The 14,058-nt window shown below is 52.3% G+C and overlaps 1 protein-coding gene across 1 annotated transcript; it reads left to right on the top strand.

Annotated features, from left to right (window-relative positions):
- The first annotated feature begins 4,335 nt into the window (after positions 1–4,335).
- Positions 4,336–8,455, top strand: LOC133355175 (bromodomain-containing protein DDB_G0280777-like). Its single transcript, XM_061572517.1, has 2 exons — positions 4,336–5,515; positions 6,691–8,455. Exons 1-2 carry the CDS (start codon positions 4,523–4,525, stop codon positions 6,730–6,732), a joined length of 1,035 nt encoding a protein of 344 aa, XP_061428501.1. The 5' UTR covers positions 4,336–4,522; the 3' UTR covers positions 6,733–8,455.
- Positions 8,456–14,058: the final 5,603 nt, after the last annotated feature.

The following is a 14,058-nucleotide window of genomic DNA, read 5'->3' as shown; positions in this document are numbered from 1 at the left end:
TACGGGTGGCAAACTCGCGTCGTAAAGAATTACAAATGATAACTGTGGCAATCTACTGATATCAATTTAATGAAATGAAATGCATCAATGCAGGGATATTACATCAAAGCAAGGACAGGTGGCAACCTCGCGTCTTAAAACAAAAATACTGTAAAAATCACACTCGTTTTGAAAATATAGTGGCGTCACTTAAATTAAATTCGATATGACGTCAGCGCGGGGGAGTCGTGACATCGGTTCACGGTGACCTTGGCGTCTTTGTTCGTTTTGCTCACTAGACGGGATTCGAAGCCGTGTCCTTCACGTGTCAAGGGTGACCCACCCTTCCTGTCCTGTCCCCTCGGCAATGCCGCCTCCACAGGGACAACCAACCCCTCTATCCCTAATGAACATCTGTTGCATCACCCAATTCCCTGACCCCCACCCCTGCCCCCAGATTGTGCCCGATGTAGTACAGGGACTACCTCTACTTACAAACATTCGACTTGGGAACTTTCAGAGATACGTACAAACCTGTCCGTATGTCCCGTTACCGCAGTTCAACGATGCGATTGCCCATCACAAGTTGATTTGTGCAGAGATGAAGAGAACAACTGTGCAGACATCTCTTAGTAGGTATTTCAAGAGAATAGAGAGGAAACACGTGCCAAAGGGAATTAGCATCTACATCTGCAGAACGTGAAGAATCAGTGGCATCTACATCTACAAAACGTGAAGAACCAGTGGCATCTACATCTGCAGAACGTGAAGAACCAGTGGCATCTACATCTGCAGAACGTGAAGAACCAGTGGCATCTACATCTGCAGAACGTGAAGAACCAGTGGCTTCTACATCTGCAGAACGTGAAGAACCAGTGGCATCTACATCTGCAGAACGTGAAGAACCAGTGGCTTCTACATCTGCAGAACGTGAAGAACCAGTGGCATCTACATCTGCAGAACGTGAAGAACCAGTGGCATCTACATCTGCAGAACGTGAAGAACCAGTGGCTTCTACATCTGCAGAACGTGAAGAACCAGTGGCATCTACATCTGCAGAACGTGAAGAACCAGTGGCATCTACATCTGCAGAACGTGAAGAACCAGTGGCATTTACATCTGCAGAACGTGAAGAACCAGTTGCATCTACATCTGTAGAACGTGAAGAACCAGTGGCATTTACATCTACAGAATGTGAAGAACCAGTGGCATCTACAGCTCTCTCCCTCCCTGCCCTTTTGTCTCTCCCCCTTTCTGCCCCCCCGTCTCTCTCCCTCCCTGCCCCCCTCTCCCTCCCTGCCCCCCTCTCTCTCCCCCTCTCTGCCCCCCTCTCTGCCCCCCCGTCTCTCCCCCTCTCTGTCCCCCCGTCTCTCTCCCTCCCTGCCCCCCTCTCCCTCTCTGCCCCCCCATCTCTCCCCCTCTCTGTCCCCCCATCTCCCTCCCTCCCTGGGCCCCCGTCTCTCTCCCTCCCTGCCTCCCCGTCTCTCTCCCTCCTTCCCAACTGAATCCCCCTAACCTCTCGCTTATAAATCGACGAAGGCTCGGCGCCCTCTGATGTCTCTCTCTCTCTTCCTGTCTTCCCCTCGCCTCCCCTTCTCTTTGCCGATCTCTCGCGACGTCTCTGCCCCTCCCCTCATCTCGCCCCGTCTCTCTCGCTCCGTCCGAACCGGACCCCCCTAGCCTCTGCCTCAAGAACCGTTGAATGAAATTCCTCTGATGGCTGTCTCTCTCTCTCTCTTGCCGCGCTCCCCACGCCGCCTCGTCTCTGCGTCTCTCGCTCGCCGCGTCTCTGGCCCTCGACTGTTGCTGCGCCGTCTCTCTCTCCCCTCTTCCCCTCCCGCTCCCCGACTCCGCCCCGGTTCCGTGCCCCTCAGGCCGAGCTCCTGCCCCTCGCTGACCTTCATCTGCCCCCCCCCCCCTTCGCTCCCCTCCCTCACGAGACCTCCCACGCACAATTCCTTGGTCCCATCCCTCTCTCGCCTCGCTCCCGCACTTCTTCATGGAAGCTCTTCGTGGGACGCGTCTCCTCCGGGCGCCGTTCGGCCTCCTGCACGCACCTCCTGCACGCACCTCCTGCACGCACCTCCTGCACGCACCTCCTGCACGCACCTCCTGCACGCACCTCCTGCACCGCCACTGCCAAAGACAAAGATCCCCCGTATAGCCTCTAACAGACTGTCGGGGGCAAGTGCTGTTAGCGAGTAGCAGCACTTATCAAGGCCGGCACTGTGGCACACGGGGGGGTGGGTCACCACGATGCTTGTGCACACACCACACACACACAGTCACACACAGTCACACACACACACAGTCACACACAGTCACACACCCCACAGTCACACACCACACACAGTCACACAAACACAGTCACACACCACACACACCACACACACACCACACAAACCCACCTTGGAATGAATTGTGCACGTGTACTGCAGCTGCTGCTACTGCAGCTGCTGCTGATGCTGCTACTGCTGCTGGAGAGACGTCGCTGCGCCTTCGAAAGAGGCTGCTGCAACTTGCTGAATCCGCTCCCTGTTGAGCTGCACTACTGCAAGTTCAAGTTCATGTATTAGGTGTAGCCCTGTGAGTCTGGTGCAACCGCAACAAACAAAAAACAAAAGCATGAACAAAAAACATCTTAAAGTGACTATGTGACTAAGTGCAAACAGAAAATGTGGCGAATGGGGGTTGTTGTTGTTGTTGTGTGTCGGTGTGTGTGTCTGTGTGTGTGACTGTGTGTGTGTCTGTGGTGTGTGACTGTGTGTGTGGTGTGTGAGTGTGTGTGACTGTGTGTGTGGTGTGTGACTGTGTGTGTGTGACTGTGTGTGTGTGACTGTGTGTGTGGTGTGTGCACAAGCGTCCTGGTGACGTCACCACCACTTCAAGTTCAAGTATTAGGTGTAGCCCTGTGAGCCATTCGGCTCTTGAATCGGGTACAACCGCAACAAACAAAAACATGAACAAAAAACATCTTAAAGTGAATATGTGACTGAGTGCAAACAGAAAATCTAAGAAAAGACAGCAAAATATTGCAGACAAAAAATCACAGTTACACCAACTCTGTGTGCAAAAATCCCAACAGACAACAAATCGATTAACGAATTAAATCGGCTAACCCTCTATAGATTATTGGTTCTTTCTGTTATAAAGTCACGTAAATAGAAAAAAATTATAATAAAATATTGAAAAAATGGCGTGTTTTGCTTTTATTATTTTCCATTTTTTTTTCTTATTTTTTATTTTCCATCAACGCGATTTTACCAAAAGAACCAAGAATATGAATTCCTGCAGCCACGAAAGTTTTAAGTCTAAATTGATCCGCTAAGCCGTCAAGGCAAGTGATCTGTTAATCAATTGCTGTTATAACCGTACCGGCTTCAAGTAGCAGCAGCAGCAGCACAGAGACACGTGGCACCACTGCAGCTCCCACGTGACAGCGTCTGGCCACGCCCAGCGCGGGTCACGTGTCAGGAGGGGGCGGGGCTTACGCACCACGTGGGCAGAGCCCCCAGGTGTCATTGGCTGTCTGCGTGGTGTCGTCTATGGGTCTCTGTGCGTGAGTCAAGTTCAAGTTCATGTACTAGGTAGAGCCCTGTGAGCCATTCGGTTCTTGAATCGGGTGCAAACTGAAAAAACAAAAAAACATGAACAAAAAAACATCTTAAAGTGACTACGTGCAAAATGAAAAAACAAACAAAAAACTAAAACATGAACAAAAACATCTTAAAGTGACTACGTGCAAAATGAAAAAACAAACAAAAAACAAAACATGAACAAAAAACATCTTAAAGTGACTATGTGACTGAGTGCAAACAGAAAATCCAAGAAAACACAGCAAAATATTGCAGACAAAAGTCACCGTGTACACCAACGCTGTGTGCAAACATCCCAGTGGGATGCAAGTCAAACAACAACAACCACAAGACAGCTTAGAGAGTCGATGGGTCTCTATCAGTAATTCTACATTTGAAGCTTTCGTGACTGCCAGGAGTAGGTTTTATCGGTAAAGTCACGTAGGTAAAAATACAAAATATAAATAATATAAATAAAATAATAAATCACGACGTTTCGGAGGCAACACAAACTTCCTTCATCAGGTGTAAAAAGGCACAGAAAAAAAAAAACTGTACGTCGTGATTTATTATTTTATTTCTATTATTATTGACATTATTTTTTACTATTTATCTCTCCTGTAGTCTATGGGTCTCTGTGACCCCCCCCGTGAGGATCGTGAATCGAGGTCAGAATCGACCGACGGCTTGCAATCGAAGTCGATTCTAACGTAATCGCATGGAGGAATCGATCCACGGATCGATCCGACGACATCACCGTTAACCAAATCGCAATGGAGGTAGAAGCCAACAGCTTCCATCGAGTCGCGAAGTTGCCACCTCCTCTACCTCCTCCTCTACCTCCTCTACCCCCTCTACCTCCTCTACCTCCTCAATTGCCTCGCGACATCAACGACCCTCCCACAGCAACAGCGGCAGCGGAATCAGCAACAACGAAGTCAACACCCGCCACTGAGGCCTACACCGCCATGCAGCCTGCGGTCTCTGCCCAAGCCGCGTCGCATTCTGCGGGGGAGATTCAGGCGAGGGGCGGTGGCTGCGAGGAGGAGGAGGAGGAGGATGAAGCGATGCAGTTGCTGACCATCGTAACCGGCGATCTCATCTCCGGCTACGTGGCTCACCTGACGCAGCAGACGAAGCAGCAGCAGCAGCCTGTGCAGCAGCAGCAGCCTCTTCTGCAGCAGCAGCTGCAGCAGCAGCTTCAGCAGTTGCAGGAGCAGCTCCCGGCGGTGCAGCAACATCTCCTGCTGTCGCAGCAGCAGCAGCAGCAGTGGATGGAGAAGCTCTGGCAGCAGCAATTCCAGCACATGCAGCAGGTGCAGGAGCAGCTCCAGCAGGTGCAGCGGCAACAGGAGCTTGTGCAGCAGCTGCAGCAGCAGGAGCAGCTCCTGGATGTGCAGCAGCAGCAGCAGCTGCTGCAGGAGCTGCAGAAGAAGTATCAGCTCCAGGAGGTGCAGCTGATGCGTCGGTTCAAGCAGCTGCACGAAATGCAGCAGGAGCATTTCCAGCAGTTGCAGCAGTTCAAGGAGTGGCAGGAGCTGCAGCGGCAGGCGCGGAAAATCCAGCGGCAGCTCCGGGAGGTGCGCTCGCTGCTCCAGACCTCCCGGCGGCTGGTGCGGATGCGTGTGGAGCTTCTGCAGGAGGCGCTGGACACCCGAGGAGACGCGTTGCTGGCGGAGTTCGAAGCCTCCATCCCAGACTTTGTGAGGCGCGCGGAGGAGCTGGCGAAGCAAGTGGACCCGCGCCGGCTGGTCATGACCCTGGCTTGGCAGGTTCTCACCGCGGGGCCCATGAGCTGGGGCTGCGTGCTGTCCATGGTGGTGTTTTGCGCGCTGCTCGTCAAGAACCTGAGGGCCTCCGGTCGTCTGGGCGACTCGGAGGAGACTTGGCCCTTGACGGACGCGGTGGCCGCTGTGCTGTTGACCACACGCAAGACCTGGCTCATGGAACAGGGAGGCTGGGTGAGGGGTTACACACCGCTACCATCAACACCACTGCGCCGGAACAGCGTGTTGGTAATTACAAGCCCATGAGCTGTACAAAATCGAGCAACCTCCTACCGTTGTTATTGAGTTGATCTGACCCATGTCCTCCAATCACTCCAGACCAGGTGCCAGCATCATGACCAACTCGGGCATTGAAGTCACCCAACAAGATTCACTCTATCCCGAGGGGCCATTTTAGCCAGCATCTGTGACATGAGGTCATAGAAGGTATCTGACTCATCGGCCTTGTCTGCATCCCTCCACGGATGTTCGTCTTCGGTGGGGGCATAAGTAACCACGACCACCACTCCTCGCCTCTGGTTGATGGAAAGGTGAGCCCAAAGTTGTCTGGGGCTTACAAATTCCCACACCTCACCGCCACGCTCCCATGCCCCCTTCATTCTTTTATTCAGAAGAAGAGCCACTCCCTGTTGTTTGGCAGTCTCCTGCCCCCAGTAGAGGACTGTCCACCCCTCATGATGTCAGGAGCCAGAGCCGGTCCACCGGACCTCCTGAATGCCACAGCGATCCAGGCAGTACCTGTCCAGCTCCCGACAGAGGAGTGGCAGCCTCTCCTCAGCAGTGAGCGTTCGAACATTCCACGCGTTCAACCAAAGTGTCTCACTACCCAGTGTCTCACCACCCAGTGTCTCACAAGCATTGTCTCACTACCCAGTGTCTCACTACCCAGTGTCTCACTACCCAGTATCTCACTACCAGTGTCTCACTGCCCAGTGTCTCTGTACCAGTGTCTCACTACCCAGTGTCTCACTACCCAGTATCTCACTACCATTGTCTCACTGCCCAGTGTCTCTGTACCAGTGTCTCACTACCCAGTGTCTCACTACCCAGTGTCTCACTACCAGTGTCTCACTACTCAGTATCTCACTACCTAGTGTCTCACTAGCGGTGTCTCACTACCCCGTGTCTCTGTACCAGTGTCTCGCTACCCAGTGTCTCTGTACCAGTGTTTCACTACCCAGTGTCTCACTACCCAGTGTCTCACTACCCAGTGTCTCACTACCCAGTGTCTCTGTACCAGTGACTCACCACCAGTATCAGATCATAGAACAACGCCAAAAGGTGATGATGATGACGATGATGGTGGTGGTGGGGCTCTCTTTCCGTTCTGTTTCTGTGCTGCCACACAGGAGGGCTTCCTGCGAGCGTTCGGGCCGGGGACGCCCACCTAGGAGAGGAGCCGTAGACGCCGAGCTCCGACGGGCAGCGACAGTGAAGACGAGAAGAGAGACAGAGACTTTGGACTTGTACACAACTTTTATTGCCGCCAGCAGCAACAGCACTGGAGGCGATTCCGATATGAAATACACAAAGTCACCAGCAAACAAACGAATGAACGCTGTAAATCCACACGCTGTGGCGCTAAATGCAGCGCAACACGAAATAAAAGTCACGTGGTGGTGGTTGTGGTGGTGGTGGTGGTTGTGGTCATCTCGCACGCCACGGTGACGAGCGAGCGCCTCAGAAGAGAGACAACGGCCATCACCAAGCCATGTCAATTTTTTACTTTTCTCTTTACAAAAATGAGGCTTCCATTAACGTGTGGTCCGACCTCTGTCAGGCGTTGAACAGTAAAATAGTACAAGTCTTTAGAAAGTGCATCATAATATCTGCATCGTTAATATTTTTAAACTTGAGGGAATTAATTTTTTGGCAGTGGCAATGAGAGATGCAAACATTTAAATGGCTCGGGGTTTGAATCGGATGAAAATTCAGAGGCGTTAAAAGGTGCTAACTACCAACCTAAATGTTCAAAGAATTGTCGTGGGATACGTTTGATTGTGTGCGTTTACACAATTTGACTTGAAGTCTTGAAAACTGGTTACACAGAAACAAAACTTACAGCCAAGAAATTGTGGTGACGTGTTGTTTTAAATTGCCTGAATTTCTGTAAAACACTTGTTTAAGTGACAATGTCAGACTTGTCTTTGATCGTTCATAATGAATTTTGTGTGTTCAGCGTTACCGACGTAAGTCGTGATTTTTAAACGTAATCTTAACTTTTAATGGAACATAAATCTTAAGTAGTAGAGCTGTGTCAAAATATATAGCTGGATACTCGCAGTCGCCTCAAAAAAAGTAATTTTCATGTTCCGAGAAAAGGATTCTTTTGAAAGTGTTCGTTTTTTTCGGTAAAGTCACGTAGGTAAAAAATAAAATTGAAGATAAAAAAATATATATTTAAAGATAATTATTTTATTTATTTTATCTATTAGTATTTCTACATCACGTAGGGGAAAATAAGAATAAAAATAATAAAAGCAATAGAAATAAAAGAAAATGTTATATATAATTTTTTTATTTTTTGTTTGTATTATTATTTATATAAATTGTATTTACTTATTTTTTACCCACGTGACTTTACCAGAAAACACCTAAGAGTATGAATCCTTGCAGTCATGAAAGCGTCAAATCTAGAATGGATTATTTTTAAATCTGTTCTCTTAGTGTACTAAGCAACCAAAAACGATATCCTCAGGAACAGAGGATGAAGCTTTAGTTATGGAATGTCCCGTCGGGTCCTAAAGATTGTTGACCTGTGAGAACATCACGACGCCTTTTATCTTATAATCCTGTGGGAAGTCGACAACATGCACAACGCAGCAACACTCACGACAAACATCGTTTAGTTCCTGTCGGCATTGGTCATGACGTATTCATATCGTGTACAAAGTCCTCTTCAAAGATCTCTGGCCAACGTGAAAAAGTCAAAATTACCCCTCCCCCCCGCCTCTCGTGGTGCCCCATCTGCCAGCGGTGGCACGAGCAGGAATTGCAGGGCTGCGCCTCTACCTTTGACACAATGTCTGCCAATAATGGGGGGATCAATAATAACACGGTGAGTGTTGACTGAGATTACATTATTGATGTGAAACTATCTGCAATAAATTACGTGCTGCGTCTCTTAAAACATTTGTGCCTTTTTTTCTCGCCGTGCTTCAAGAACAATTTTCCTGGAGGCTTGTTGCATTTGTTTAAATCCATGTTTTATAGACATACGTAGTGAATCCAACTGAGTCGGAAGACGTCTTGGGAGCAACGCTATTTCACCAACTCAACACAACACGAGCTACACTTGGGTGTTGAGTTGTGCGCCTTGTGGCGTCATCTGGTCCAACACCAATGGAGACTGGGCTCTAAGGAAAGCTGTCTCGGGTGTGGACCAATCAACTTCAAGGACAGTGCATATCATCATCATCAGAGTTTCTTTTTGTTTGCATTTTGACTGCTTGTGTTGTGGTTATTGCAAACATGACCCCTTGTATAAAGGTGTCAGTTTTGTACCAGTTGAAAGGGTAAAAATCTACTACTATGTTGAGGGCCCATCTATCCCACGCTACGGCACAACTAGACACGGCTCGCTATCCCGGCCCGGACCACGAGCTGCTGTCTCCCGGAGCGCGTGGCTAGAGGCTTCTTCTCCCCGAATCTTCTTCACCGGCCACACGAAGAACCCACGACCCCCCCACGGGCCCCCCCCCCCCCCGTTATATCGGCCTGGGCTGGGCTGGCTCCGGCCCTCGCCCCGCCCACCTTCTAGATCTCTCCGACTCTTTCACGAAGGCTCCCGAGAGCTCTTCTATACCACGTGACCGTCCAGCCGCCCCCGTCCACCGGTGGCTCCCCTCCAACATCATCCGGTGACGAGTCGGCAGGTCAACCGGCGTATCGTGCCCCAACGCAACCCTGGCTGGCTGACGCTCCCTCTCGCTCCCTCACCGCACACTGCACGTGGTGCCTCCGCGCTGACCAGCGCTCACCCAAGTCCCCGCTAGCGCTGCTGGTACTACGCCCAGTGAGCGGGCTGCACGTAATGCCAACACATTATCCGCCGTAGCTTCGTAAGCCCGGCAGCACACGGTGACATTCACAGTCACTACATCACCCCCCTCTCTGTAGCTTCCAGCCGTCCCGGCTGCCAACTCCCCCGCAAGTAAGCAACCGACGTACAATTATACAGAACAACAAGCAGGTGCGCTCCTACAATAACAAGACAGCACGATAAATTACCCAAACCCAACTGTACAATATGTACACCGAGAGAGAGAAAAAAAACACAGCAGCGAGAGAAATTAACAACACAACAATCGCGTCCTACAAGATCCCCACAATAGACATCTCCCACCCACAACGTGTAAACAACGCCCGTCAGCTCGATGGCGGAAAGGATCAGCCAAACGCTCGCCACGACTCACGCGAGCGCGACAAGCCACGGCGGTGTGGGAGCGTGCAACGCGCGGGGATCGTGAGAGTCGAATCTTCGAACGAGTCCGTGACGCCGGCCCTCCAGGTGGGTCGGGCTCATCTGCCCTGGAAGCAGAGGTCGCAAACGGGTTTTGATTCCTTACCCGTACCAGTACCCGGCCGGGTGCGGGTTCCCGTACGCCACCCGTACCCTACCCGAAATGAGTGACAAACGGTTACTCACCGGTGACTCACGGCCTACCCGTACCCTACCCGAAATGAGTGACAAACGGTTACTCACCAGTGACTCACGGCCTACCCGTACCTGGCCGCACCAGGGTCGCAAACGGGTACCCGTACCAGTACCCGGCCGGGTACGGGTAGCCGGCTATCGGGTAGGGTACGGGTATCGGATACCTGATTGTGACCTCTGGGATGAAGCCATGTTGCAGGCGCGAGTGGGTTGATTCTATGAACTTGAATTGTGAGAAGAGACAAGACGTTGGGAAATGAGTGACAAACGGTGACTCACCAGTGACTCACGGCCTACCAGTACCCGGCCGCACCAGGGTCGCAAACGGCTACCCGTACCCGGCTGGGTACGTGTAGCCGGCTATTGGGTAGGGTACGGGTATCGGGTACCCGGTTGCGACCTCTGCCTGGAAGCTGACTCCCCACGAAGAGCAGTCGACCGGGTCGTCGTGTCCTTCACGTTCAGAGCACGCGAGGCCGACACGAGCGGACGCACGGCCCGGCTCGCCAGGCACAGCCCACACTCGGCCCCTGCGATACGGAGAGGAGACAAACTCACACGGCGAGAGGGGTGTACAAACCAGCTCCGCTTACCAAACTGAATCCACGGTTGCGGCAGCAATGTGGGAGGTGTGCCCACCGGCACCTGCGGACAATGCAACCAGGTCCTGTCCCCCCCGGCGACTAGTCGCACAGGGAAACACGGGCAACTGGTTTCAGGTAATTTTTTACGAAACATTTGAAAATTCCCGCCAATTCGGTGGGGGTCAGGAAGCCTTCGGGTGACTCCGCGCGTGAAAGTATAATAAGTAAATGTTGTGAAAATAAAGAAAGTAACCCTCGTTAATCGTTGCCACGTCGTTTATCCCGATAAAGTTGAGGTAAATGTCCCTCACGACAACCTAACGCGCCTGATTTTAACAAAAAAATCTGTAAAAGTATGTCAGCTTATACTTTACTAGCTCGGTTTGCCAATCCTAGAACGGAAGCTGTAATATTTACGAAAAAATTGAGCCGATAATAGATTTAATTGCAGTGAATCTTGAAAAAGTGAGTGAGTGAGTGGGTGAGTGAGTGGGTGGTGAGTGGGTGGGTGGGTGAGTGGGTGGGTGAGTGGGTGAGTGGGTGAGTGGGTGAGTGAGTGAATGAGTGGGTGAGTGAGTGGGTGGTGAGTAGGTGGGTGAGTGGGTGGGTGGGTGAGTGGGTGGGTGAGTGGGTGGGTGAGTAGGTGGGTGAGTGGGTGGGTGAGTAAGTGAGTGGGTGGGTGAGTGAGTGGGTGGGTGAGTGGGTGAGTGGGTGAGTGAGTGAATGAGTGGGTGAGTGAGTGGGTGGTGAGTAGGTGGGTGAGTGGGTGGGTGGGTGGGTGAGTGAGTGGGTGGGTGGGTGAGTGAGTGGGTGGGTGGGTGAGTGGGTGGGTTGGTGAGTGAGTGGGTGGTGAGTGGGTGGGTGGGTGAGTGGGTGGGTGGGTGAGTGGGTGGGTGGGTTGGTGAGTGAGTGAGTGGGTGGGTGAGTGGGTGGATGGGTGGGTGAGTGAGTGGGTGGTGAGTGGATGGGTGAGTGGGTGGGTGGGTGAGTGAGTAGGTGAGTGAGTGAGTGGGTGAGAGGGTGAGTGAGTGGGTGGTGAGTGAGTGGGTGGGTGAGTGGGTGGGTGGTGAGTGGGTGGGTGAGTGGGTGGGTGTGTGGGTAGGTGAGTGGGTGGGTGGTGAGTGAGTGGGTGGGTGAGTGGGTGGGTGAGTAGGTGGGTGAGTGGGTGGGTGGGTGAGTGGGTGGTGAGTGGGTGGGTGAGTGGGTGGGTGAGTAGGTGGGTGAGTGGGTGGGTGAGTAGGTGGGTGAGTGGTTGGGTGAGTGAGTGAGTGGGTGAGTAAGTGGGTGGTGAGTCTATGGTGCAGTGTTGAGTCTATAGGCAGTGCCTATCAGGTCTACGAAATCTAAATATGGATCGCATCACGTGGTCGCCTATCCGCTCTACGTTTTTCTAAACGCGCGTTGCTAAGGCCCCACGTGATCACAGAGGCCTGCGCGAGGTAGCGGCACGGAACGTCTGACCTCAACCCCACAACGAGGTGAGTCTGTGGGTCTCTGTGTGGTGAGTCTGTGTGTCTCTGTGTGAGTCTGTGTGTCTCTGTGTGGTGAGTCTGTGGGTCTCTGTGTGGTGAGTCTATGGGTCTCTGTGTGGTGAGTCTGTGGGTCTCTGTGTGGTGAGTCTATGGGTCTCTGTGTGGTGAGTCTGTGGGTCTCTGTGTGGTGAGTCTGTGGGTCTCTGTGTGGTGAGTCTGTGGGTCTATGTGTGGTGAGTCTGTGGGTCTCTGTGTGGTGAGTCTGTGGGTCTCTGTGGTGAGTCTATGGGTCTCTGTGGTGAGTTTATGGGTCTCTGTGTGGTGAGTCTGTGGGTCTCTGTGAGGTGAGTCTGTGGGTCTCTGTGGTGAGTTTATGGGTCTCTGTGTGGTGAGTCTGTGGGTCTCTGTGAGGTGAGTCTGTGGGTCTCTGTGTGATGAGTCTATGGGTCTCTGTGTGGTGAGTCTATGGGTCTCTGTGTGCTGAGTCTATGGGTCTCTGTGTGATGAGTCTATGGGTCTCTGTGTGATGAGTCTGTGGGTCTCTGTGTGGTGAGTCTGTGGGTCTCTGTGTGGTGATTATGTGGGTCTCTGTGTGGTGAGTCTGTGGGTCTCTGTGTGGTGAGTCTGTGGGTCTCTGTGTGGTGAGTCTGTGGGTCTCTGTGTGGTGAGTCTGTGGGTCTCTGTGTGGTGAGTCTGTGGGTCTCTGTGTGGTGAGTCTGTGGGTCTCTGTGTGGTGAGTCTGTGGGTCTCTGTGTGGTGAGTCTGTGGGTCTCTGTGTGGTAAGTCTGTGGGTCTCTGTGGTGAGTCTGTGGGTCTCTGTGTGGTGAGTCTGTGGGTCTCTGTGGTGAGTCTGTGGGTCTCTGTGTGGTGAGTCTGTGGGTCTCTGTGTGGTGAGTCTGTGGGTCTCTGTGTGGTGAGTATGTGAGTCTCTGTGTGCTGAGTCTGTGGGTCTCTGTGTGGTGAGTCTGTGGGTCTCTGTGTGGTGAGTCTGTGGGTCTCTGTGTGGTGAGTCTGTGGGGTCTCTGTGTGTGAGTCTGTGGGTCTCTGTGTGGTGAGTCTGTGGGTCTCTGTGTGCTGAGTCTGTGGGTCTCTGTGTGTAGAGTCTGTGGGTCTCTGTGTGCTGAGTCTGTGGGTCTCTGTGTGGATGAGTCTGTGGGTCTCTGTGTGGTGAGTCTGTGGGTCTCTGTGTGGTGAGTCTGTGGGTCTCTGTGTGGTGAGTCTAGTGGGTCTCTGTGTGGTGAGTCTGTGGGTATTTGTGTGGTGAGTCTGTGGGTCTCTGTGTGGTGAGTCTGTGGGTCTCTGTGTGGTGAGTCTGTGGGTCTCTGTGTGGTGAGTCTGTGGGTCTCTGTGTGCTGAGTCTGTGGGTCTCTGTGTGGAGGTCTCTGTGGGTCTCTGTGTGGTGAGTCTGTGGGTCTCTGTGTGGCTGAGTCTGTGGTCTCTGTGTGGTGAGTCTGTGGGTCTCTGTGTGTGAGTCTGTGGGTCTCTGTGTGGTGAGTCTGTGGGTCTCTGTGTGGTGAGTCTGTGGGTCTCTGTGTGGTGAGTCTGTGGGTCTCTGTGTGGTGAGTCTATGGGTCTCTGTGTGGTGAGTCTGTGGGTATTGTGTGGTGAGTCTGTGGGTCTCTGTGTGGTGAGTCTGTGGGTCTCTGTGTGGTGAGTCTGTGGGTCTCTGTGTGGTGAGTCTGTGGGTCTCTGTGTGCTGAGTCTGTGGGTCTCTGTGTGGTGAGTCTGTGGGTCTCTGTGTGATGAGTCTGGGGTCTCTGTGTGGTGAGTCTGTGGGTCTCTGTGTGGTGAGTCTGTGGGTCTCTGTGTGGTGAGTCTGTGGGTCTCTGTGTGGTGAGTCTGTGGGTCTCTGTGTGGTGAGTCTGTGGGTCTCTGTGTGGTGAGTCTGTGAGTCTCTGTGTGCTGAGTCTGTGGGTCTCTGTGTGGTGAGTCTGTGGGTCTCTGTGTGGTGAGTCTGTGGGTCTCTGTGTGGTGAGTCTGTGGGTCTCTGTGTGTTGAGTCTAT

This window comes from Lethenteron reissneri, chromosome 50 (genome assembly GCF_015708825.2).
Source record: "Lethenteron reissneri isolate LAM-NWPU_2019-01 chromosome 50, ASM1570882v1, whole genome shotgun sequence".
Taxonomy (NCBI): Eukaryota; Metazoa; Chordata; class Hyperoartia; order Petromyzontiformes; family Petromyzontidae; genus Lethenteron; species Lethenteron reissneri.
The sequence above is the reverse complement of the archived record's forward strand: the minus strand, read 5'-3'. Positions and strand labels throughout refer to the sequence as shown.